General features: G+C 46.6%; 1 protein-coding gene across 5 annotated transcripts in view; it reads right to left on the bottom strand.

Moving 5' to 3' along the window:
• Positions 1–14,796: 14,796 nt before the first annotated feature.
• Positions 14,797–27,380, bottom strand: part of TRIT1 (tRNA isopentenyltransferase 1) — a 35,198-nt gene continuing 22,614 nt past the window's right edge. For 2 of the 5 annotated variants that reach the window (XM_083368972.1, XM_083368973.1), the window contains exons 5-11: positions 24,746–24,888; positions 24,391–24,502; positions 24,127–24,239; positions 23,784–23,861; positions 21,971–22,080; positions 18,868–18,985; positions 14,803–16,176 (exon numbers count right to left, since the gene is read on the bottom strand). In XM_083368972.1, the coding sequence (XP_083225098.1) occupies positions 16,025–16,176; positions 18,868–18,985; positions 21,971–22,080; positions 23,784–23,861; positions 24,127–24,239; positions 24,391–24,502; positions 24,746–24,888 (826 nt within the window). In that variant the 3' untranslated portion in view covers positions 14,803–16,024. Of the gene's footprint in view, positions 16,177–18,867; positions 19,102–21,970; positions 22,081–23,783; positions 23,862–24,126; positions 24,240–24,390; positions 24,503–24,745; positions 24,889–27,380 lie in introns of all 5 variants that reach the window. The other 3 variants (XM_083368974.1, XM_083368975.1, XR_014493235.1) reach the window with 3 other exon arrangements.

Genomic DNA, 27,380 nt, shown 5'->3' with positions numbered 1-27,380 from the left:
GGTTGCAAGGGTACAACACGGTCAAGTGCCTCGGTGGCGGCCCTCTCCCAAGCCTCCACCAAGGCATCGGCCTGGCTGTGAGTGAGGGAGATAGGTATAGACACAAGCGCCGTCTGGAACCGTTCTGGATCCATCAGGCGCCTGGGGCGGAACCACCTGGTCAGCTCTGCAGCCCAGCAGCAAGGGGTAGTGTATTGGAAGACCAGCCGCAGGAGGTGATGATCGGACCACGACAGGGGGACAATATTTGGCCAGCCCCCTCCCAGATCATCAAACCAGGAAAACCAGGTCGAGAGTGTGACCCCCCCTCCATGGGTTGGACTCTGAATTATCTGGGTCAGGTCCATGGCCGTCATGGAGGCCATGAACTCTCGAGCTAACTCTGATGACCCGCCCAGGGATGGAAGGTTGAAATCACCCAGAACCATAAGTCTGGGGAATTCAACCACCAGCCCTGAAAGGGTGTCGAGAAGCCCGGGCAGGGCCGTTGCAACACAGCTGGGCGCCAGGTATGTCAGCAACAAGCCCAACTGAACCCCAGAGCCAAACCTCAGGAGGAGCGACTCACTCCCACCAATCTGTACGACAGTGGTCTCCCGCGGATATAAGGTCTCCCGTATAACCACTGCCACACCCCCGTCCCTACCCTGAGCCCGAGGCTGGTGTAGCACACAGAAACCTGGAGGGCAAAGATCAGTCAGAGGGACACCTCCCTCTGGGCCCAACCAGGTTTCCGTAATGCATACCAGATCCACGCGTTCCTCCTTGATCAAATCTCGGACGAGGGGAGCTTTGTTCACCATGGATCTGCTAGTGATGTAGTGATGGGAGCCATATTATTACAGGAAAATGATGAGGGGGCGTTGCAACCATGTGCATATACATCCAGGAAACTCACAGAAACAGAACAACGTTGGCCCGCATGGGAAAAGGAGGCATATTCTGTGAGTTGGTCATTACTTACATGGCGCCAGTTCCTGGAAGGAAATAAAATCCCCTTCCAGGTCTGAACAGACCACAAAAATTTGGAAGCACTAAAAACACCAAGGAAACTCACTCCTAAGCAAGCTCATGCTAAACAAGTGCATTTCATACCTTGCCAAAAAATCCCTACCGCAAAAGCCTTAGCAAAACTTTTTGTACAGCATATTTACAGATTGCATGGGGCACCACAACACATCATATCTGATAGAGGTGCAATTTACGTCGGCATTTTGGAATTTTTTTTATCCCTTTTAGGAACCACCCAAGGACTGAAATCTAGTCATCACCCTCAATCGAACGGTCAATGTGAAAAGTCTAACTCGGTACTTGAGCAATATTTAAGATGCTTTATTAATTTCCAGCAAACAAACTGGATGGACCTACTGCCTTTTGCAGAAGTAGCATATAATAATGCAGTCCACTCCAGCACAGGTTACACTCCTTTTCAAGTAGCTACCGGTCAAAGTTTCAACCCCATGACAGAACTAACCCCAACCGAACCGGTAATTCCCGAACTGAAGGAATGGATTGCTCAATTACAAAACATCTGGCCAATTGTTAGGAAAGCTTTAGATGAAGCTAGACAAGCATACAAGACACAGGCGGACAAAAATAGAGTCGATCCCATACCATTCAGGGTGGGAGAGATGGTATATTTATCCACAAAATACCTTAAATCACTACAACCCTGTAAAAAACTCAGACCAAAATATATTGGTCCTTTTCCCATTAAAAGAATCATAAACCCAGTAACAGTTGAATTAGGACTCTTAGACAAATACACCCAATTTTTCACTGCTGTTTGCTAAAAAGAGAACAACAGTCGCCCCTACGAACAAAACCCCCACCATCACCACCTCCCATCATGGTGGAAGGAGAACCACACTTTGAGGTGAAGGAAATCCTAGATTCCAGGAAACACCATGGAGCAATTTAGTATCTAGTAGCTTGAAAACACCTCCCCTCATCAGAAAATTAGTGGGTCAATAAACACCATGTTAAAGCACCAAAGTTGCTTAAGAGGTTTCATACAGAATATCGGAACAAACCCGGCTAACATTTATATTTTATTTCCTCTACAGATGAACCTATCTTTCTTTTAAGGAGGGCAGATTGTCAGAATCTATTTATATCCCATTCATAAATCCCTATCTGTATGTTCTAAAATCTTTCACCCCTCACTGGATTCTGCCATTCCCAAGGAGGAGAAGAGAAGATGTTAATTGGCTATCCCTATCCATTTGATGTAAGTGTCAAGGTAAAAAAACACCTTTGTAGAGGGTGAAGGACCGTGCTTCAGAGAATGCATGATACACTTGCAGGAAGGCAAGAAAAACACGACGCATAATCTTACTAAATACCTTTTACTAAATATATATTATACAGAGCTAGCTCACTACATCCTAACGTAACAGTCAGTAACAGCAAAGTGAAAAAAACAATACAGATAACAGCTCAGAACTTTCTCTAGACATGCGCAATAAACAGACTGAAACCATAACATAGCTAGTCATATGGGATTCACTATGGTTACCAGATAAGTTATCACAACAGGTGCAGAGAGCAGGGGAAATGTACAGTTAGAAATGAACTTTTCTGACGAACATAAAAAACGTGCAGTGACATTCCCCTTCTTTCGTTAGCAAAGTGAAGACTCAAGTAAGGCACATCTTCTCACGCAGATACTCATGCTGGGCTGTAGGAAGTGGTTTGTTCAGCATGTCAGCAATTTGATCATGTGTAGGCACATACTGTAATGTCACAAAACCTTGTTTAACCAGTTACCTTATGTTTTGATATCGGATGTCAATGTGTCTGGACCTTGAACCTGTAAAACGTGTTTCAGAAATATAAACCACAGATTCATTATCTTCCATTATTGTGATCGGTCGAATCGGATGTGTCCAGATATCTGTGACTAAAGCATCAAACCAGGTTAAAGAATTGCATGCATCAGACACACAAGCATACTCAGCTTCTGTAGAGGAACAAGAAACAAAATTCTGTTTACGCACATGCCAGTAAACAGGACATCCATTTAAGAACATCATGTAACCTGAAGTACTTTTCCGTGACTTCTTATCACTCGCCCAATCTGAATCTGCAAAACAACATAACTCTGCATAGTCAGTATGTGTGGGTTCCAACAACAACTTCATGTCTTTGGTGTGTTTTAGATACCTCAATAACTTTTTAACACATGTCCAATGAAACTGTTTTGCCTTGCCTACGTGTCGTGATAAAAGATTAACACTAAGTCAGGGGTGTCAAACTCAATTTCATGGAGGGCCGCATCAGCATTGCGGTTGCCCTCAGGGGGCCGGGTGGGTATGGCCAGGGTGGGCGTGGCCTACTGGGTGGGCATGGCTAGAGTGCCCACTCTAGAGTGCTAGAGTGGGCGTGGCCAGCTCTACATCGTTGGCATCAAGGGTGCCTATGGGGGCCTGGGCAGGAGTGGGAGAGATCTGAGCATCTCTGGCAGAAGGAGGGTCTCTGGGCCAGGGCCAAGGCAGTGGGGGCCGTTCCCTCACTGTTTCCAGGATGGCTTCGCGGGCCGCATGAAACCACTTTGTGGGCCGGATCCGGCCCCCGGGCCTTGTGTTTGACATGTCTGCACTAAGTGCAATGTCGGGTCTAGTCCAACTACTAATATATAGCAGCAACCCAATGACTGAGCGATAGAGTGTTTGATCTTCGAACTCAGGACTTGGTTCATGTGCCAAAATGTGAAAGTCAGTTTGCATGGGTATACTCACAGGCTTAGCATCCTCCATGTTACAGTGATGTAACAGTTGTTCAATCTTCTCTTCTTGTGTGAGACTAAACCCCTTCTGAGTTTTGGCAATTTGAACACCTAAATAAGTGTTAATACACCCTAAACACTTCAACGTGAAAAACTTTTGTAAAGCTTTAGCAAAAACCTCACTCATCTGCTTATTCGGACCAATATAAACAATGTCATCAACATAAACAAGAATTATCTCATACCTATTACCGGATCTTTTAGTAAACACGCATTCATCTGTTTCAGACTTAATAAAAGCCCATTGAATTTAGTTTGTCAGAAAGACATAAGTACCACATTAAACCAGACTGTTTCAGACCATAAAGACTTTTGTGTAGAAACCAGGTATCCCCTTCTTGCTGTCGGAAACCTGGAGGACCTTTGACATAGATTTCTTCATCAAGATCACCGTGTAGATAAGCCGTTTCAACATCGAACTGGAAAACTTCCAGGCCAAGGATAGTTGCAGTGGCTAAAGCAATTTTCACACTTTCAGTCCGCACTGTGGGTGAGTATGTATTTGTATAGTCCTCAGGATAACGTTGAGCGAAACCCTGGGCTACGAGTCTGGCCTTGTACAACGACTCACCATTCGGCTTCTTTTTGATCCTGTAGACCCATCGAGTACCAATAACTTTCTTGTTTGCTGGAGGGCTTGCAGGCGTAAACACTTGGAGTTTCTTTAGACTGTCCATTTCAGCCTGCATTGCCTCAAACCATTTATCTTGTTCTGATTCAGGAAGATGTTTGATCTGTGTGAACTTCTCAGGTGGAAGTGTAACATTACAAATCAAAGGTACAGGTGTTTTTGTTACTTGCCACGAATACCGTTTTGGAGGGATTCCCTTTGTGGACCTCTTGGAACGTCTCGGGCCAACCGTCCATTCTTCTTCCATGTCGTCCTCGTCTTCATCATCGTCGCCAGCAGCAACATCAGCGGCTTGCGAAGACGGAACAGTAGGTTGAGAAGAACTCGTGGAAGGAACATTCTCCTGTGATTCTTGATCAGGTTGCGTGGCATCAGCAACATCATCTCTAGGAAAATAAACTCCAGGATCGTTAGAATGAATCCTGGACCAGTCAGCATCTTCCTCAAAAGTCGCAGATTGTGAAACCACAATAACATGATGAGAGTCAATGTATTTGCTCCATTTTGAATTATCATCAATGCCCATAAATCTCATCCTTTTTGCTGCAGGACCCCCTTTCTTTCTTTGGGCTAAAGGAATATTGACCATAGCATAGGAACCAAAAATATGGAGATGTGAGAGATGAGGCTTGTGTCCATACAACATGAAATAAGGGGTCTGATTTATCACACTACTCCAAGTACGGTTGACGATATGGTTAGCATATTTGATAGCTTCACCCCAGTATGGAAGACTGAGGTTAGCATCTTCAAGGAGGCAACGCATCATGGTTTGCAAAACCCCATTTCTGCGTTCTGTCACTCCATTTTCAGCTGGAGTATAAGGAGCAGATGTCTGATGTACTATCCCATTCTCACGCATCCAGTCCTGGAAACGCTGAGACATGAATTCAGCACCGCGATCACTCTGGATTCTGGCAATGTTGACCAACACGGAAACTGGCATGACCCAATCTTCTGTGCCACTTATGGATACACCTGGAATGCAAAGGTTTACCTGTTAGTGCATTCTCAACAGTAGCATTTTTGTTAGGAACCCCAGGCTTGCTGTGAGCAACCTGTGTCTTTTTTGTATTTTTATCATTATTAGGAACCTTTGGAGTAGCAACAGGATCTCTCTCTGGGACGTCTCTCTCTGGGCCTGTGCTTTTTGGAACGTGTATACTTGCCTGCTCTTGCTGCTTAGACTTTGGTTTTAAGTAATAAACACCACCAATCAACATGGTTTCAGCAACAATATCTCCGTCTTTGACTATATAACTTGCTTTTTCAAGATGGTGGACCTGAAAATGAGAAAACCTAGACAAATGACTCTGACTAAGCAAATTACTACTGGCAGACGGAACATAGTAAACATTTGGAATGAGAGCACCGAGCTCTTCAATATAAACAGTTCCTTTTCCCATAACCTGAACAGGAAGATTGGAAAAAGAGTAAAGTTCACGAAGTTCAGGTTCAGGCTCGTGCATCTCAGTGTAAAGCTCTTTTCTGTAGGTAACATGTAATGCTGCTCCACTGTCCAAAGTCCAAAGAAGTCGTCTGTCGTACTCTGGTTGAGGCTGTGGATCGTTGGTCACAACCAATGTGACAAGTGGAGCTTGTGGATCACGCTTGGAACCACGACCACGACCTTGTCGTCCGCCTCTACCTCTGCCTCCTCTGGAATCTGTTCCTCTGGGCTGGTATGTGACGGGCGCTGGAACTCGTTGGGGACAATCCCGGGTGGCATGTCCCACACGATTGCAGATGTAGCATCTTGGCATTCTTGGAACGTAGGTCCTTCCACGGAAGGCACGCCTCGCTGAAGCTCTTGATGCAGGTGGTTCCCTTAAATGTGGCGCAGCTTGCATAAGTGCCTCTTCTTCGGCTAAAATTCTGCATACATGATCCACTGTGCGTTGAGCAATAGGCACTTGATTGATCTTGGAAATAGCATCTTTCCACTCATGATTCAAAGAGTTAATGATAATGCTGATCATTTGAAAATCATCAATAGGATAGCCTTGTTCACCCAGTTCTTTTCTAATACCTTTCATTTTAGTCAAATGTGCTCCAATATGTTCACCAGGTTTTAATCTGGAACCATGGAACTCAGACAAAAGCAAACATGTAGACTCAATTGATGTAGGCCGATAACATGCCTCTAACTGAGTCCAAATTTGTTGGGCAGTTGCATCTTGATGTAAGTGTCAAGGTAAAAAAACACCTTTGTAGAGGGCAAAGGACCGTGCTTCAGAGAATGCATGATACACTTGCAGGAAGGCAAGAAAAACACGACGCATAATCTTACTAAATACCTTTTACTAAATATATATTATACAGAGCTAGCTCACTACATCCTAACGTAACAGTCAGTAACAGCAAAGTGAAAAAACAATACAGATAATAGCTCAGAACTTTCTCTAGACATGCGCAATAAACAGACTGAAACCATAACATAGCTAGTCATATGGGATTCACTATGGTTACCAGATAAGTTATCACAACAGGTGCAGAGAGCAGGGGAAATGTACAGTTAGAAATGAACTTTTCTGACGAACATAAAAAACGTGCAGTGACAGTAAGGTTGTTTATTCAGACTGCCTGGAGGCCGTCATCAGTCCAGGGGAAGAACCTTTGAACTGAGAAGAACAAAGAAAGATTAGAATCTGAAAGGGAGGAAGGAAATGTCGTAAAGGCATGGAAGATATCTCTTCACTTGGAAGGTTTTGACACCTGAACCTTAATTGATCCGGGACTGACCAAATGGACTGAGGGGAGGGGGTTTCACTTGGGGACACTTTAAAAGTATCAATCTGTAACACAGTTTTCAGATCCTGTCTAGTTTTTCCACTGACAATCTTGGTTTTAGTAAAAGCTCCTTCTTGGACAATCCTATCTCCAAGAGTTCTTCTTTCCTAAGACATGGATTGGGGTGGGTTCTGACAGTTACTTTGTAGTGAAGACAGGAAGTGAAAGCAACAAAAGTCCCCATGCATTCCCCCTCCCCTTTTTTCATATGACATCCAGCTCCCCTTAAAAATAAGAGAGATCCACCTGGAAAGAAAACAAAACAGGTATAAAAGTTAGTCTGGCTTGTTAAGATACTCTGAATGAAACGTCTTTAAAAGCTTCGGGGCTTTTACATGACATTTATGGTACCACTCATTTTGTGAGTACGGGAGGTGTTTCCATGCTACTAGATATTGAGTTGTCCCATGGTATCTTCTAGAGCCTAGGATTTCCTTTGTTTCAAAGTGTTGTTCTCCTTCCACCATGATTGGGTGTGTGTGTGTGGGGGGGGAATTTTGGCTGTAATGGTGACTGTTGTTCTCTTTTCAGCAAACTGCAGTGAAAGATTGGATGTATCTGTCTAAGATTTTTCGGTAATTCTAATTCTACTGTTACTGGGTTTATGATTCTTTTAATTGGAAAAGGTTCGATGTATTTTGGTCCACATTTTTTACAGAATTATAAGGATTTTATTTATTTATTTATTTTTTATTTTAATCCCATTTATATCCCGCCCTTTTCCGAAGACTCAGGGCGGCTTACAAGCTTAGCAATAGCCTTCATTCTATGTATATGCCTGCTTATTAGGGCTTTCGCTCCCCCCAAGCGGCATTATTACAAAGTCAGCTTAATTGCCCCCAACAATCTGGGTCCTCATTTTACCTACCTCAGAAGGATGGAAGGCTGAGTCAACCTTGAGCCTGGTGGGACGCGAACCTGCACTAATTGCAGGCAGCTGGTGTTACTTAAGGAGGCATTAGCCCACTGCTCCACCAAGGTATTTTGTAGACAAAAATACCATTTCACCTATAATAAATGGTGTGGGTTCAATTCTTTTTTTATCTCCTTGAGCTTTATGTCCTTGCCTAGCTTCCTCTATTTTTCTGGAACCATTCATCCGTTTCCAAAGCTTTCCGGAATTCAATTCCGGTTTGGCTATCCAGCTGCAGTTTTAATTTAGCTTGGGCTCTGGTAGTTACTGGTGCTGCCAGTTGGATCGTGTGCTGTTATATTGGGGCATGCAAGATAGTGCATCTGCCAGGAAGTTCTTTCCCCCCAGCAAATGCTTGAGTATAAAGCAGAATTGTTGAAAATGTTGGGACCAGCGGGCTTGCTTGGGGCTGAGTTTCCTGGGTGTTTTCAATGCTTCCAGATTTTTGTGGTCTGTCCACACCTGAAAAGGAATTTTATTCCCTTCAAGGAACTGAAGCCATGTAAGTAATGACCACCGTATCCTGTATGCCTCTTTCTTCCACACAGGCCAGCGCTGTTCCGTTTTGGTGAGTTTCTTGAATGTATATGTACAGGGTTGCAATATCCCTTCATCATTTTCTTGTAACAGTACAGCCCCCACTGCCACATCACTTGCACCCCCCTGTATTACAAAGGGCTTATCCATGTCTGGGTATTTCAGAATAGGCTCTGCAGAAAAGAGTCTCTTTAATCTCTCAAATGCCACTTGGCATTCCATTGTCCATTTTAGTGGCTGGCTAGGTTTTAGTGAGGGGCAGGGCGATCTGAGCAAATGAAGGGATGAATTAGCAGTAAAAGTTTACAAAGCCCAGGAAACTTTGCAGTTGCTTTCTTGTGCAAGGTGGTGACCATTCTAATACTGCTCTAACTTTTTCTGGGTCCATTTCAATGCCCTGTGGGGATATGCGATTACCCAGGTAGTCTATTCCAGGGCTTTTCAACCTTTTCACTCATTGTACCACTTTTAGCATAAGGCAATATCCGAGTACCACCAGTCACCCAGCAAGGTGTCAAAAACGTGACCAAAAAAGAAAAAAAGAAAAAAAATGATAAAGTGCAGGTAGTCCTCAACTTACAACAATTCACTTAGTGACTGTTTGAAGTTACAACAGCACTGGAAAAAGTGACTTATGACCATTTTTCACACTTATGACTGTTGCAGCATCCCCGTGGTTATGTGATTTACATTTGGATGCTTGGCAACTGATTCATACTTATGACGTTCTGTGTCCCAGGGTCATGTGATCAACTTTTTGACAAGTGAAGTCAGTGGCTGGGGGGGGGGCAGCTCATCACTTAGGTTGCAGGGTGCCTGTGTGTGGGGAATCCATGGGTCTCTGGTGGAGGGGGGTGGGTGCCTTCCTTCCCTCCCTCTCTCTCTCCCATTGTCCCTACATTTCTTCTTTCCTTCCTTCCTTCCCTCCCTCTTTGTCCCTTCCTTTTGCAAGCAGGAAATCTTGCAAATAGCAGCCGGGGATTTCTCTCTCTCTCTCTCTCTCTCTCTCTCTCTCTCTCTCTCTCTCTCTCTCTCTCTCTCACACACACACACACACACACACACACACACACACTTTCCCTGGCTTGCCCCGCATCTGGGGTTCCCTTCCTGGCAGTCCGGGTCCTGCGAGAGGGCAAGCGGGGAAGGTGGCGGCAACAGTTGTGTAGAGCACTGTGGGGGGTGGATCCAGGTCTCACTTTTCCCCTTTGCAAAACAGGCTTCAATTGAGCTGCGCTCTGACTTCGGGTGCTGTTCCTTGGAAATCCTCTCTCCCCACCCCAAAAATCAGGGCTTTTGCTTGCTTTTCGCGCTGCAACAGGGTGAGTTGTGCAAAGTGGGACAGTGCAAAAAGCGAGTAAAAGCCCTGCTTTTTGGGGTGGGGAGAGAGGATTTCCAAGGAACAGCACCTGAAGTCAGAGCGCAGCTCAATTGAAGCCTGTTTTGCAAAGGAGTGGAGAGAGAGAATTCCCAAGGAATGGCGCCTGAGTCTCCCCACCCCAAACATCAGGGCTTTTACTCGCTTTTCTTGCTGTGAAAGGGTGTCATGCAAAGCGCGGCAGCGTGAAAAGAGAGTAAAAGCCCTGATGTTTGGGATGGGGAGGAACGGGATCAGCATTTCTGAGCACGACTTCTGAGCATGGCTCAGCTAATCCCAGGCTTCTGCTCAGCAAACTTGCTTGCGGAAAATAGGCTGCTTGCTAAGTGAAGCCCCAGGATCAGTGGGCTACCCAATGCTGATCCTGGGGCTTCACTTAGCGAGCAGAATGTTTTCCGCAAGCGAGCTGGGCAGGAGCCATTCACTTACTAGCCCTTCCCCCCCAAACACACCACTTGCTCACTCACCCTTCCTTGCTTTCCACTCCACTCGCCGTTCCTCTGAAAACAGACCGGTCTGCCCCTTTTATACTTTTTCTTCTCTCCACCCTCTCCTTTTCTCTTCTGGGTGCACCGGAAGCTCCAATTAGCATGTCACCAGATCCTGGGGATTCTGGCAAGCTCTGCAGCTCCAGCTGGTCTCCAGGTCTGTGTGACTCTGTTTTGACTCGTTCCCTCCCCCACTGTAATTAGCTAGGCTGGGCTTGTGTACCACCAGCCACGAGTTCGCGTACCACTGGTGGTACACATACCACCGGTTGAAAAGCCCTGCCCTAGATAGTGGAAAATTAGTAGATTTCGGCTTAATGTCATGGTTCTGATAAACGAAACTCTTCAAAGTACTTCAAGGCATTGTTTACCTTAAAGAATCTTTATTCGAGTAGCATAGCTTTGGCACATACATGGTCGAAGCTGAAATCTGAATTCCCCTTCTCTAAACACATAGTATCAAAGCACCATTCCCACCTCCAATTAGCAGTCATAAATCACATTCTCCAATTAGTTTGGAATGCAAGCTTTCCTCCTGTTTCCAACCTGCCATTTCTTATCATCTCTTATTTCAAAAGCCCCAGAATTGTTATGTCTAATTAACTCCCATCACATTCCTCTTCCTTTTCGAGTATCATCTAATTCTAAGAGTAAAGCATAGAAAGAAAAAGTCTGCATCTACCTATGTTGTCAAAGCAAGAACATCCAATATTAGCAGCATTGACACACACACACAAACACACACACACACACATCTATCTATCTATCTATCTATCTATCTATCTATCTATCTATCTATCTATCTATCTATCTATCTATCTATCTATCATGCCTGTCTGCCTGTCTATTATCTATCCATCTTTCATCTATCCATCCGTCTATCCATCTATCCATCTATCTCTCTATCTACCTATCTCTATCATTTACCTATCATCCATCTATCTATCTATCTATCTATCTATCTATCTATCTATCTATCTATCTATCTATCTATCTATCATCTATCTATCTATCTATCTATCTATCTATCTATCTATCTATCTATCTATCTATCATGCCTGTCTGCCTGTCTATTATCTATCCATCTTTCATCTATCCATCCGTCTATCCATCTATCCATCTATCTCTCTATCTACCTATCTCTATCATTTACCTATCATCCATCTATCTATCTATCTATCTATCTATCTATCTATCTATCTATCTATCTATCTATCTATCTATCTATCTATCTATCATGCCTGTCTGCCTGTCTATTATCTATCCATCTTTCATCTATCCATCCGTCTATCCATCTATCCATCTATCTCTCTATCTACCTATCTCTATCATTTACCTATCATCCATCTATCTATCTATCTATCTATCTATCTATCTATCTATCTATCTATCTATCTATCTATCTATCTATCTATCTAGCTATCATCTAGCTACAGTATCTAGCTATTTAGCTATCTATCATCTAGCTATTAGCTCACCAGCTATGGCTGGCTCAGGAATTCTGGTCATTGAAGTCCACAGGTTGTAAAGGGGCCATAGTTGCCCACCTCTGCTGTAGTGTCTCCATGAGGACCAGGACATAGTATGTTGTGCATGGGAAAAGGAAAAGTTTTTGACATTCTTTAACATTCTCTGTGACCACATATATATTAAGAATTGCAGTAGACTGGAAGATGCTTAACAACTGCCACCTCACTCCATCCCCCAACAAAACACACTTCTGAAATTCAGTGGCAAACCGTTGAACAAAAAATGATGCAATTTCCTGTCCATCTTGGTGGGAAACCAAACCAAAGTGCCAAAAATGGCACAGAAGCAATTAGAGAAGTTGAACAGGTTCAAATGGCCTTTAAAGCCCTACATGGCTCAGGACTGCAGGGTGTCTCTACCTCAACAATGTTTTCAGAGCAACAGAACAGGAAGGGACTTTGGACCTTGGAGGTCTCCTAGTCCAGCCCCCTGCCAAACAGGAGACCCTAACCTTTCCAGACAAGCGGTTGTCCAATCTCTTCTTAAAAACTTTTAAGACACATGGGCTGGGAATTCTGGGAGTTGAGGTCCACACATCTCAGCATTGCAGAAGCTGAGAAACACTGATCCAGAGGACTACCTGGTTCTGGTGACTTTTGGGTGCCCAGAGGATTTGGAAGGACAGGCTGGCTCCAAGGCTCTGCTCTTAGGAATGGCCAACTTCAGAGCCCCCCCCCCCAAGTTAAGCCTGCTCAGTTGCAGCCCCTTTTCTCTGGCACAACTTACCTTCCAAGATCAGATGAACTCCCCACCCTATGGAGCTTCAAGAAAGGAGTTCAAATCTGGCTTTTGAAGTCAGACCTGACAGTGAAGACAGTGTGAGCAGCAGGACCCTTTTTTGGACGGTGAATGCTAATAAAGTTATTTTTAAAAATAAAGATTAAAAGTTGATGTCGTGGATGCTGGAGCTTTTTATAATCCTGTTAATGGTTGTTTTGTTCTACTGATTGTTTTCTTGCTGAACAAGGGAGGAGGCACCCAATCCCAAGAAATGCAGTCATCCTCCCAGACTTTCCCAAATGTCAGCTCTTCATCCTCAGGTCAGTTTTCCTCCCCCTGTAAAGACTCACCCCCACCCAACCCCCTCTGGGCTACAGAGAGACCAGCCGCCTTCTGGCTGAGGCCAACCCCCCCCCCACACACACACTGCCTTTACTTGCTTCCCAGGTTCACTTGAATCTCTTCCATTCTTTGCATTGGACCTCTTGTTTACTCTGGGTTGTGCCAGGGGGGGGGGGGGAATGTTGAGGAGGGAGTTTGCTGGTGTCAGCAATCACGGCAGCTGCAAAGTTCTGCAATCCACCCTCAGAGGGGCTGCTCCCGGGTCCCCCAGATGTATATGGCAGCTCGGGGGTCATGTCTTCAGGAATCAACCAGAATACACCATCCAAGTTCCAGTTCCACACTGGGCCAACAATGGCTGTGGCTGGATGGTTTCTTCCTCCTGCAGGTACCCATCCTGCCCCTCCCCCACCTCCTCTGGGTTTGGGGTTCTGCTTTCCATCTGCACAAAGTCAACTTGCTCTTTTCCTTTGGAACATACCCCTCCCTAGCTACTTCCTATCTGCAGATAGATTGCAACACTAAAGTCTCCCTTTTCTTCAATTATAACAAGTCTTCCCTCTCTCCTCTTAATGTTTGGAATGAAACCATTGTAAGAAAAAGAAAAGAAAAGAAAAGAAAAGAAAAGAAAAGAAAAGAAAAGAAAAGAAAAGAAAAGAAAAGAAAAGAAAAGAAAAGAAAAGAAAAGAAAAGAAAAGAAAAGAAAAGAAAAGAAAAGAAAAGAAAGAAGGAAGGAAGGAAGGAAGGAGAGAGAAATAAATAAATAAATAAATAAATAAATAAATAAATAAATAAATAAATAAAGAAAGAAAGAAAGAAAGAAAGAAAGAAAGAAAAGAAAGAGTTCCGTATTCCATGCCCACCCATAAGAGCACATGATGTGCAGGATGAAAAAGCAGCCTCTTGCACATTCTCAGGACCAAACGGGAGGGCCTCTCCATCTTTCCTACTCAGGAAAGACCTGCTTCTTAGGGACCTCTTCCCCCCCCTCCCCCAGGCAAGATTCCCTCCTTGGTTCCTCCTGTCCCTTTCTCAGAAATTCAGATACACTTTTGGGCTTAAGGATCCTGTCTAAGCAGCCTCAGCTGCTATACTGCATTTGGGTCTTAATTTCATCCTGCCTCAGCACTCCTGCCAGTTGAAGTTTCAGGTTCATCTGATTGCTGGGGTGCTTTCTAATATCAAAAACCTCTTGCCATAAATAAATCCCTTTCTCCTGAAGGTGCTACAGCACTCTTTGTCTGACTTTACTTCCAACAAATGAATTTTTATCTGATTTTTATTGAGATGTCATGGTTTAATTTAATTTAATTTAATTTATTAATATTTCTATACCGCCCTTCTCCCGAAGGACTCAGGGCGGTGTACAGGACAAGAATAAAACACAGAATTACAAAAATTAAAAGGAATTAAATACATGCCCATAAAAACAGTTGATACATAATAAAAACCCCAATAAAATGATAGTAAAAACCCCACCAATCCCCCCTCAGGCCAGGCCGGCTTGTTCGAACAGGTATGTTTTCAGATCGCGGCGAAAGGAGCGAAGATCGGGCGCTGTCCGGAGCTCAACCGGTAATTGGTTCCATAGCTCCGGGGCGCCCACAGAGAAAGATCTCCCCCTGGGGGCCACCAATCTACATTCTCTGACCGGTGGCACCCTGAGGAGGCCCTCTCTGTGGGAACACACAGGGCGGAGGGAAGCTGACGCCGGCAGCAGGTGTTCCCTAAGGTACTCCGGACCCCTGCCATGTAGGGCTTTAAACACCATTACTAGTACCTTGAATCTCACCCGGAAGACAACTGGTTCCGACAGATAACTCTTCAAAAGAACTTCAAGGAATTGTTTACCTTAAAAAGTCTTTTATTTGAGAAACAAAGTATCGGCACTACATAGCTAAAGCCAAAAACTGAATCCCATCCCCCCCCCCGCAAAGCACAATTCCCTCCTCCAATTAACAGTCATAAATCACATTCCCCAATTAGCTTGAAGTGCCCGCCAAATCCAGCCCGCCAAATCTTTATCAACTCTGGGCGCAACAACCTTGAATTCCCAGGCTGAGTTATTATTGTTATGACCAGCTGGACTCTCATCCACATCCTCCCTCCCAGCATCATTTAACTCTAAAAGCAAAAGAGAAAAGATGGCTGCATTTCTATCTGTTGTCAAAGCATGAACACCCAATGTTAGCAGCGTTGACATGAGAATTATATGTTCCTGTGATTTTCTCCAAAGTATTTTATTGGACAACTACCTGTCTGAACTGGTATAGGGTTCCAGCCTGAGCAGGGGGTTGGACTAGAAGACCTCCAAGGTCCTTTCTGGCCTGGATATTTTTTTATTTGTCGCTCATGTGAGTCAAAAGCATCCATGGGGTCATAAAAGAAGTCAAGATGGTAACCTTGACTGAATTGAAATTGAAATCCCCAATTTATTATTTTGCAACAAAAGGGGGAAGGGTTTTAATTGTCTAGTTACAACTCCGGTCTTGTCTTTTTGACTTGTCTGCAGACAACCCGGCTCAGAGAAGCAGATCCTGGGCAGGAATAAATGCAACCAACTTTGAGAGCAGCAGCAGAACCAGCAGCAAAGGCTGCTACATGCAGACCCCCCCCAGCTCCATTTTGCCTCCCTCAAGACCAGTGAGAGCTGTGATCCTGGTAATGAAGAAAAAGGCACCGGCACCCACAGTATCAAAATATAAAAATATTGCCTTCATTTAGGAGAAAAGAGGATTTTAAAGAGAGGAGTGCCATGGACAGTTTGCTGCTGGTGGATGAAAGCCTTGCATTTTGCAGACTAGAGTTCATGGGAAATGCCACAAAAGCCATTCCTCTCGGCCCGTTCTGCCAGAAGGGGATGGGATCCGGATCCTCTGTGCCTCAGACGCAGGACTGGGCCTAGGATTCACTGGCCTCCATCCATCTGTCGGTCTGTCTTCTCTGCAGGAGTTTCTGAGTTGCTGCTGCCGCCGCCGCAACCCTCGTCAGAGAGGGAGGCCAAGGCTGAGCGCTGGGACTTCTTCAGGTGGGAGCGGTGGCAGCAAGACTTCAAGTGAGCTGTCAACGAGAGTCATTCAGTCAGTCATTTGCTCCAGAAATGACAAACCACCTTGTTTTTCTAAATAAAACTGTACAACTCTTTTAACATAGGAGTGCATAATTATGCATAACACAGGTAAGTAAAGGTAAAGGTTCCCCCGCACACGTGTGCTAGTCGTTTCCAACTCTAGGGGCCGGTGCTCATCTCCGTTTCAAAGCCGAAGAGCCAGCGCTTGTCCAAGGACATCTCCATGGTCATGTGGCCGGCATGACTAGACGCCAAAGGCGCACAGAACGCCGTTACCTTCCCACCGTAGTGGTCCCTATTGACTTATGACTGTTTTTCAACTTACAACTCTCACAGCATCCCCGTGGTCACTTGATCAAAATTCAGATGCTTGGCAACTGACTCACATTTATGACAGTTGCAGTGTCTCGGGGTCATGTGACCACCTTTTGTAACCTTCTGGCAATCAAACTCAATGGAGAAACCAGATTCACTTAACTGTGTTACTAACCTAACAACTACAGGGATTCACTTAATGTCATGGTTGGCTAATCAGTAATGGGAGGGGAGCCTAAGACAGATCTAGTAACGCAAGGTGGGACAGAGAGACCACTCCCAAAACAACGCGAGCGTAACCAATTGGCTAGACAAATGGACAGTGGGAGGACCAGGGGAAAAGTTTTCCTATGCTGTTTATGCGCAAAAATGTTAGAATTGGCTTTTCTACTTCTGTACCCACATGGAATTTTCAGTAAAGTTTTACTCTTGGTAAAAAGATATCCCAGGAGTTTCCTTTGCTGTCTCAACCAGTGGGACAGTTTACAGTTAACAACAGTGGCAAGAAAGGTCATAAAATGGGGCAAAATTCACTTAAAACTGTCTTGCTTAGCAACAGAAATTTTGGGCTCAATTGTGGTTGTAAGTCAAGGACTACCCGTAGTATGGTTCTGAGCTGAGAAAATGTTCTGCCTGTGGCCCAACTACCCAAAACAAGATGTCAATCTGCAAATCATTCATTCTAAACTTAAGCTGATCCAGAGAGAATGGCTAATATCCAAAACCTGCTACACCAGGGGTGTCAAACTCAATTTCATTGAGGGCTGCATCAGCATTGCGGTTGCCCTCAAGGGGCCGGGTGGGTATGGCCAGGGTGGGCGTGGCCTACTGGGTGGGCGTGGCCAGAGTGCGTATGGCCTACTGGGTGGGCGTGGCCAGCTCTACATGGTTGGCATCAAGGGTGCCTATGGGGGCCTGGGCAGGAGTGGGACAGATCTGAGGGTCTCTGACAGAAGGAGGGTCTCTGGGCCAGGGCCAAGGCAGTGGGGGCCGTTCCCTCACTGTTTCCAGGATGGCTTCACGGGCCACATGAAACCACTTCGCGGTGAGCTTGGTTTTGGGCAGAAGAATCTTGAGAAGGCAGGTTGAACTACCCTATTTTAAAATGTCAAGTATTTTCCACCAAAACCACTCAGTTTCTTGCAATTAGAAAACTGACACATAGCACAGTATGTCCCAAGCAACAGCTATTGGGAATTATATGGCCTGGACTCCTAAGGTAAGGCTGAATTAAGTGAAAAGGTTGATGCAACACAGAAGAAAGTGGGTTGAATATGAGAACACCATTTCTGAACACTCATAAATAACACTCAAGTCCTTAGAACAGGTCTTCTCAACCTTGGTGACTTTTAAGATGTGTGGACTTCAACTCCCAGAATTCCAAGCTGGCTGAGGAATTCTGGGAGTTGAGTCCATATATCTTAGTCACCAATGTTGAGAAGCCCTGCCATAGAAGAAAAGACCCAGCACAGTCCCTGTAAGCATTCTACTACAGGGACACTTTACAAATATGATTCGTACCTACCTCGTCATCTCCTTCTGCTCTGTTTTCTAACCACAACTGAATTCCATTTAGACTTACATTTAAAAAACTTAAAACAACTATCATGCGGAATCGGTTAGTACCCATTCAGACTAATACATTTTATTAAAAGGTAAAAGGATTTATGAACTGCCACTTCATTAGCATGGAATAGTTAAAACCAGATCTGTGACTGTTGTTTAATTTTTAAAAAATAATTAACAGTAAAGTTATAAAAGTTATAACTATAAAGATAAAAAACTAATATGAACTAAAAAAAATAAAAATAGAAGGTGCAGGAAACAAAAAGAAAATAGAAAGAAAAAATATGTAGAGAAAAAGAAAAGAAATATATAAAGAAATGACTTCCCCCTGTATCAGAAAAGTGTAAACTTTTCACCTCTTAAAATACAATAAATTCTCTTCTTCCCATATCCCATCTCTTATCTCTAAACAAATCCTAAAAAATCTGGTCATTTCAGTCCTGATCAGCAAACATCTTTTAAGGCTTGCCAAAGATAACAACAGATCTATGTTAGCCATGATCAAATAAATCAACTTTATGTTCTTTTTTTAACTTTTAAAAAGTTAAAAAGCCTTCCCCACTGCTCTCTACCCTTCCTTTGTTCAGGAAGGGGATTGGCTTGGCTTTCTGCCAGCAAAGAGGAAGCAAGGGATTGGCCAGGGGCCCATGACAAACGGTCCTTCGCAGCATGGCTTATCAAGCACCTGCCTGGCTAGACAAGCTGAGGGGAGACGATCCTGCAAAAGCCACTCAGGCAAAGGTGGGAATGGTCTTTGGGAAACGAGATCCTTCCTCTTCCCCCACCCCCATAAGCCTTACCTCTCCATTCTCTGTCCCCAATGATGACTCGGCTGCACAGCTCACACAACCGGCAACTCTGCTTGTCCTTTGCTGGCACCGGCTCCAGCTTGAGGGGCTCCATTGGAGGCTTCTGGCCCTGGGGCAGGGAGGAGCAGGGAGAGAAGCATTCCGGAGGCAAAGAGGACTTCAACTTGTCTTCCCTGTCCCTTGAAGGCAGCAAGGCTGAAGACCCAGAAGCTAAGCCCCCACCCCCAAAGAGAAGAATTCCAAGTTTCGTGATTCAGAGACCAACCATGCCATTACAAATAATTTAATTTAATTTAATTTAATAACATTTATATACCGCCCTTCTCCCTGAGGACTCAGGGCGGTTCACAGGGCAGAATAAAATACCAAATACAAACATTAAAAAGAGATTAAACAGTTGCCCTAGTTAAAACAATAGAAGTACAATTCTAAAAACCCCAAGATAAAATTAAGAGACCAAAGATAAAACAACCCCACCGATCCCCATCAGGCTAGGCCAGCTTGTACAAACAAAAATGTCTTGAGATCGCGACGAAAGGAGCGAAGATCGGGCGCCATCCGGAGCTCTACCGGTAGCTGATTCCACAGCTCCGGAGCGCCCACAGAGAAGGATCTCCCCCTGGGGGCCACCAATCGACGTTCTCTGATCGGTGGCACCCTGAGGAGGCCCTCTCTGTGGGAACGCACAGGGCGCAGGGAGCTTGATGCCGGCAGCAGATGTTCCCTGAGGTACTCCGGCCCCATGCCATGTAGGGCTTTAAACACCGTTACCAGTACCTTGAATCTCACCCGGAAGACAACTGGCAACCAATGCAGCTCACGGAGCAGAGGTGTAACGTGGGAGTATCGGGAGACTCCCAACACCACTCTCGCGGCTGCATTCTGTACCAGTTGGAGCTTCCGGGTGGTCCTCAAGGGCAGCCCCATGTAGAGAGCGTTGCAGTAATAATAATAATAATAATAATAATAATAATAATAATAATAATAATAATAATAATAATAATAATAATAATTTAATTTTTATACCGCCCTTCTCCCGAAGGACTCAGGGCGGTGTACAGGGCAATACAATAAAATACAATATATAAAAATTAAAAGAAATATTAAATACAATAGCCCAATTCAATAGATTAATACAAAATGTTAAAATACCCCTAAACCCATCAGACCAGGCCGGCTTGTTCAAATAAATATGTTTTTAGTTCACGTCGGAAGGAGGGAAGGTCAGGAGCCGTCCGAAGCTCCACCGGTAAACGGTTCCAAAGGTCTGGCGTGCCCACAGAGAACGCCCTCCCCCTGGGGGCCGCCAGTCGACACTCTTTGACCGACGGCACCCTAAGGTGGCCCTCTCTGTGGGAGCGCACTGGACGAAGGGAAGTTGATACCGGCAGCAGATGCTCCCGTACGTAACCCAGACCCATGCCATTTAGGGCTTTATAGGTCGTAACCAGCACCTTGAATCTTACCCGGAGGACAACCGGAAGCCAATGCAGCTCACGGAGTAGAGGTGTTACATGGGAGTATCAGGAAGCCCCCACCACCACTCGCGCGGCTGCATTCTGCATCAGCTGGAGCCTCCGAGTAATTCCTCAAGGGCAGCCCCATGTAGAGAGCGTTGCACTAGTCTAAATGGGAGGTCACAAGCGCATGAGTGACTGTGCATAGGGCATCTTGGTCCAGATAGGGTCGCAAGTGGCGCACCAAGCAAACCTGGGCAAAAGCCCCCCTAGTCACGGCTCCTATATGATCTTCTAAACTGAGCCGTGAATCCAGGAGGACGCCCAAGTTGCGAGCCCTATGAACGGGGGGTAACACCTCACCCCCCCATAGTTAACGATGGACAAAACTGGTTTTCCCGAGATGCCGGTATACACAGCCACTCAGTCTTGTCAGGGTTGAGCCGAAGCCTGTTCCTCCCCATCCAGACCCGGACCGCCTCCAGGCAACGGGACATCACGGAGAGGGCATCACTGGGGTGGTTTGGGGTGGAGATAAAAAGCTGGGTATCATCAGCATATTGATGATACCCAACCCCAAAACTACGAATGATCTCACCCAGCGGCTTCATAGATGTTGAACAGGAGAGGCGAGAGGACCGACCCCTGAGGCACTCCACAAACAAGAGGCCTCGAGGCCGACCTCTGCCCTCCTGCCAACACCGACTGCGAACGTCCCAGGAGGTAGGAGAACCACCGTAAAATGGTGCCTCCCACTCCCAACCCCCGAAGACGCTGCAGTAAGATACCATGGTCAATGGTATCAAAAGCCGCTGAGAGGTCTAATAGGACTAGGACAGAGGAACAACCCCTGTCCCAAGCCCGCCAGAGATCATTCACCAGCGCGACCAATGCCATCTCTGTGCCTGAAGCCCGATTGGTACGGGTCTAGATAATCAGCTTCCTCCAGGAACAGAGGGAGCTGCTGCGCCACCACACTCTCAACAACCTTCGCAAGAAAGCGAAGGTTGGAGACTGGTTGAAAGTTGTTTAAAACAGCTGGGTCCAGGGCAGGCTTCTTGAGGAGGGGTCTCACCACCGCCTCCTTCAAGGCGGCAGGAAAACTACCCTCATTCAGAGAAGCAGTTATCACTGCCTGGAGCCAGCCTCGTGTCCCCTCCCAAGCCGAATAAACCAGCCAGGAGGGACACGGGTCCAATAAACAGGTGGTGGAGCTCAGCCTCCTCATAATGCTGTCCACCTCTTCTGGAGTCACAGGGTCGAACTCCTCCCAGATGTCAGTAATGCTCTGGGATGGCAGCTCTTTTAACATTTGGCGCCTTCATCATGGTTTCCTCTGGGCAGGAGAACTTATCTTTCAATTTAGCGTGCCAGAGGCCTGAATCTAGGGATGGGACAATACCTTGACTAGGGTAGGTAAAGAAAAAACTCTGCTGGGTTTTTCTGGTTCCCCAGAGCTGTCTACTCCCCGTCTCCTAGGCCTCCACAATGAGCACAAGGGGCTCTCTGCTCCAGACTAAGGGTCCCAGGGGGCCAGGCTGCAGACCCAAGAGGGCAGCAGCCAGTCAGAACAGCAATCATCGGCAGGCTCAGAGTGTACCAGAGAAAAATCTTCTCCAGGGCAAGCTTGTGGTTACCTTCAAGAAGCTTTCCACAATCTGAATGGCTGGTTCCAACACACTTTTGTCCCACTGAGAGAGATCGGAGACGTCCAAGCCATAGACAGGGGGCACATTTGAACCAGGACCTGGGGGGATCCATAAAAAAGAGCATCATTGGCTTTATCCTTGTGACTGGAGGCTCCTCTCCCAGTAAAATGAGTAGGGACAGCCAGTAAGGCATAATGTTTGCGGGAGGCGCTAAGGATATACTGAAAGACTTTGCTGTATTTCATAGAACTTGCAGACACTGCTAATTCCTTTGAGGTGAGAGCTGTTGCTGGGCTGTCCTCCAACAAATTCAATCTACCCCAAAGGAGAAGCTGGTGGAGGGATACCTTGCCCCGACCCCAACCTGGTTTCTCTCTGCTCTTCATTTTTTTTATTATTTTTTTTAATTCCATTTATATCCCGCCCTTCTCTGAAGACTCAGGGCGGCTTACAAGCTTAGCAGTAGCCTTCATTCTATGTATATGCCTGCTTATTAGGGCTTTCACACACACCCCAAGCGGCATTATTACAAAGTCAGCTTAATTGCCCCCAACAATTTGGGTCCTCATTTTACCTACCTCGGAAGGATGGAAGGCTGAGTCAACCTTGAGCCTGGTGGGATGCGAACCTGCACTAATTGCAGGCAGCTGGTGTTACTTAAGGAGGCATTAGCCCACTGCTCCACCAAGGATCTAAGCCAATCGGCCCCTGGGTAACTCACTCACAGGGCATGGGCACCGTTTCTTCGGCCATAAGAGGACTGGACCCTCCTCCTGGTAGCTATTTTTCCTGAATGGGTCTCTCTTTCAAGCTTTTTACTTTTTCATTCTGCTTTATTGCTCTGTATGGCTAATTGGTTTGCTGATATTATATTGTTTCTGATGCACAGTTTCCTGGGGTTGGGGCTATCCAAGGGCGGGGGGGGGGGGGCGGGAACTGATAAGAGAAGAGTTTTGAGAAGGATTACAGTGAGCTAGGCACGGTGGCATCTCAAGGAGGTAACTTTCTGCTTAAAACAAGACACCAGGTGGAGGAGAGCCAGACCACTGGTCCTCCCAGTCTTGCCTGATGCAAGGCCACGTGCGCCTGTCCAGAGTACAGATCACAGGAGAGGGCAGCCTCTCTCAAGGCGGTGCCCCATGTCTGCCAGGCAGGCTGAGTCAAACAGTAGCAGGACAATAGGCCTCCCAATGCTAAAATCTGAGCAGGTGATGCCTTTGATTTCCCTGACCACAAAGCCCGGCTCCTGCCACACCTGTCGGCTGCCTGGCAGAGAAGTGAGCATGGGCTGCTCAGCACCTGGCCAGGAAAAGGCCTTGCCATGGCCCACTTCCTCTCCACCCACTTCTCAGGTTTCATGCCCTTCTCCTGAACCCACCGGCAGCCTTTCAACTACCACCCCCACCACCCCGAGCCTGAGGCAAGGTGGTACGGTCCAGTGGCTGGGGGGATTGTCTCATTTCCCCCCCCCCCGGCACTGCTAACTGGATCAGGGAGGACAGCTGTCAGTTGGGGCCTCTCCATCTGGGAAAAAGACTGTGAGCAGGAGGCCCCCTTCCTGGTGCCTTAAGGGGTGGTTTTAAGGGGCTGCAAAAGGGCAGCCCCTCAGGCACAGCTGGTCTCAAAGTGCTCTTCTCCAGAATAAAATCTTCCCTAGAGGAACGCACTCTGCACATGCTTAAGAGTTCAAGCCCTTACAATTATTGTCCATATCCCAGGAAAGACCCCTCGCATTAGAGTGAGTTTTGGTTCAGATTAGGGTGCCAGATGAGCAAAAGAGCAACAGGGAGGAAAGACTTACGTCTCAGGAATCGGTTCTGGACCCACTTGTTCTGCTTCCGAGCATACCTCTTGGTCACTGTCTTGAAGGCCTGAAGGGCTGGAAGAGTTCAGGGTAAGAGTTGGCAGAGCCAGGAGATGCTGGCCCTGGCCCAGTCAGGCCAATACAAACACTAATGAGAGGAAGGCACCACAAATTCTTTACTCAACAACCTGTTTACTTCCTCTGGACCAGCTGCAGTTTAGTATGCCAGAAAATGTGTTCCATCTCCCAGAACATGGACCCACTTGTTACGCCAAAGGCCTGCCAATCAAGCAAACCACAGCCTGCTCTCCAGAAGGGTTCTCCCCAAGCAAGTCCTCACCTTGGTCCAGCAACTGGTGCCTGTCCTCCTCTGGACTCTTGTCCTCAGAAATCAAGAACTGGTGGAATTCCTTGAAGCCGATAGACTGGAAAATGCCCTGCTGATAATCCTGGCTGGGGAAGGGATGAGAAGCAGGTGGCCAACATTGCCAGCATTCCAGCGGTTGATCCCTCAGGTAGTTGATCCCTCTGGCCTCCCAAGCCAGCTCTGCCATTCACATCCTCCCTTGCCAATGTCCATCTCCAAGCAGGACCAAGGCCTCACCTCTTGTCAGCCACTTTCTCTTTGTTGTATTGCTGGTGAAAATTCTGCAGCTCCTCCAGCAGTCCAGCCTCCATCATTACATCCACCCGCTGGTCCAGTCGCACCTCCAGAACTGAGGGAAACCCAGCAGACAAAAAAGTCAGGCTACATAACACAAAAGCTCTGGAAAACGATGGGGTGTCTGCTCCAAAGTCAGTTCAGCAGCAAATGCCAGAGAACGTCTGCCAACCACACAGCATGACCAGAGAATAAAACGGCACGTTTCCAAAAGGAGCTGCCAAAGCCAGAAGGGTCCTGCTCCTCACCCTGAGAGAGGAAGGCTGGCCTTAGTCATCAGACCCTCCCTGTTGTTTACCTGCCTGTTCTGCATGAAGCCAGAAGATGCAAGAATTGGGATACTTCAGAGGACCCCCCAAGGGTCCTCCCCCTTTTTCCTCATGCTGCCGTCGCAGCAACTCACTGTGGGGGATGCCAGTTTGTTCAAACAGCTGCAAGCTCCTGCAGGAGAGAGAGTTTCAGGGCGGGTTGGCTTGGAGGGTACTCAGCTACAGCCACAGAGCAAAGGATGGCACTAGACCCAAACCCAGGAGGAAAGAAACAACAGGAAAAAACATGCTTGCACAAGCAACAAGGCCAGACTTGCCCCTTGCTGAAAAGGACAACATTGTGCGATGTCCGGCAATGGGAATCCCTTCAAACCATCTGGAGCAAGCAGGGAAGCTGGAACCACAGCAATGTTTTCACCAAGCCCTGCAGAAGCTCCAAAGAGGCGGCCATCAATCCTAGCAACTGGGGCGATGAGCAGATCAGATGTGGATCAACCCACTTTAGAAATGTGACCCAGGCCAGGGGCTCTCTAGAATAGCTTTCACGGCTGTCGCACCACAAAAGCAACATGCCATTAACTGGGCCTGGTCAGATGTTAGGTCTCCCACTCTCTCCAAATCATGCGGCATTCCCTAGCCTTGGGATGCGTATGAAGTTAGTTCCTTATTCCCACTGGGGCAGAAGCTCAGGGTTGGAAAGCTGCAATGGGGGGGGGGTGTCTTACAATAATTTAGGATGGCAACTATTCCAGCCCAGGGATCTGCCTAGAACTGCATGCTCAGCTAGAGAGGCCATGGGTCTGCCTCAGGCTGTCCTAGCAGAGCTGCCCAGCCTTCCAGTGCCTCCAGAATCTCAGGAGAAATTAAGGGATATGGGTGGCATAAAAATTAAATAAATTAAAAGAGCTCCATCACAATGCATCTACAGGATGCCCATAGAGATGTGAGGAGAGGCTAGAGCAGAGAGGCTGGCTACAGTGCCAACCTCCTAAGATCCTTCTTCAGGCTGCTGTGTGCCAGTTCTGACCACCACCACTCCATCGCAGAGCAAATGCAAACAAAATCCCAGGACTACTGAGGAAAGTCTGGCCTCGGCCCCACTCTAAGTGAGCGGGGGGGGGGCTCCTCCTCCATCTCCTGGGTGGGGTAAGGTTGGGAAATTTGAGCAGAAGGACAAGCCAGGGCCAGCCACAGCCTGTTTCCCACACGGCTGTAAAGCTGCCTGTCTGGTAGGGCAACCCCAGTTTGCACAACTTGTGCAAATCCCAGAGCAGCCACCCCACCCAGCACAGCCCAAGACGTGCCTTTCAGGCAGCTGTGCGTGATGGAGCTGCTGCCCTCAGGGCAGAGGGTGCTGCCTGCTGATGGCCTGGCCAGAGAGGAGGCTCTGAACAATTTTCTTGACAGTGAGAACAGTGGAACAGCTCAACGTCAAAAGTTGTGGATGCTCCATCACTGGAGACATTTAAGAAGAGACTGGAACGGTATAGGCTGCTTGAGCAGGAGGCTGGACTAGACGACTTCCAAGGTCTTCCAACTCTGTTATTCTGAGATCAGCTCCGACCTTGCTGCTTCATGGTCATGTGGGTGCTTCCTCAGGGAACAGGGAACCATGTCTAAAAATCAAGATGGTGGCTGTAATCACCTAATTCAGGAATGGCAACTATGTCCCCTTTATGACCTGTGGACTTCAACTCCCAGAATTCTGGGAGTTGAAGTCCACAGGTCTTAAAGGGGCCGCAGTTGCCCATCCCTGACCTAATTGAAACCTTGTCCCATTAGTATGCTGTTGCCACCTGGACTTTCTTGTGAGGGATCTCTTGCAATCACAGCTGTTGAGGATTACTGGTCTGGGGTGTCAAAGGGTCTGAGAAGCTCCTGGCAGAGTTCAAGAATACATGATTGGGGTGGGTGGATGTCTGCAGGCTGTGGTCAAGGAGAAACCAAAGGTCCACCCATTTTTTACGTATGTGGCTGCCATGGTGACTTCGTGGACCATGTCCTGCAGACCCTCCCTGTATGGTCAATGGCTTGGGTGACTTTAGAACAAGGTGGGCACTTTGTTTATTGCAGGGCTCATGCTGGCTGAGGAATTCTCGGAGTCCACAAGTCTTAAAACAACCAAGTTTCAAGAGCCCCGGTTCATTGTAAGGGAGGGCATCTTTTCAGCAGCTAGCAACCACAAGGTGTTTGACAGTCCCTTCTCCCAGGGAGGTGGAGTCGTTTGACCTTCTTGTCTCCTTGTCATCTGTAACAGAAGCTGAAGGATTTTGCTTGCCTGCAACAGATAAAAACCACAACTTCCCATTTTTGAGAGAAATTGCTTTGCTGTTACTCGCCATCTGTTACCACGTATCAGAGGGCAACTGAGGTGGACTTATAGGGCTGAAAATTAAAGGGCTGGCAGGGCCACACAGCCAACAGGTACCCTCCTGACCTAGAAAGTGTGAACTAAAATGGAAAATGAATTCTTCCAAGTCTACGACCCATAGCAATTAAACAGAATCTCGATTAATGGAGGAACTCTACAATTCTGCAAGGAAAAAATGAGACTACCTCTACCCAGCCTCTGGGTGCAGTGGGCATCTGGGGAACAAAACACACCTCTAGAGGAACCTGTAGGTATTAGCCTCTAATTTTCAGGGGCCAATGCTGTCCCTGTTG

Source organism: Vipera ursinii (assembly GCF_947247035.1).
Source record: "Vipera ursinii genome assembly, chromosome: 9".
Classification (NCBI taxonomy): domain Eukaryota; kingdom Metazoa; phylum Chordata; class Lepidosauria; order Squamata; family Viperidae; genus Vipera; species Vipera ursinii.
Note: the sequence above shows the minus strand (reverse complement) of the source record. Positions and strands in the feature narration are given on the sequence as shown.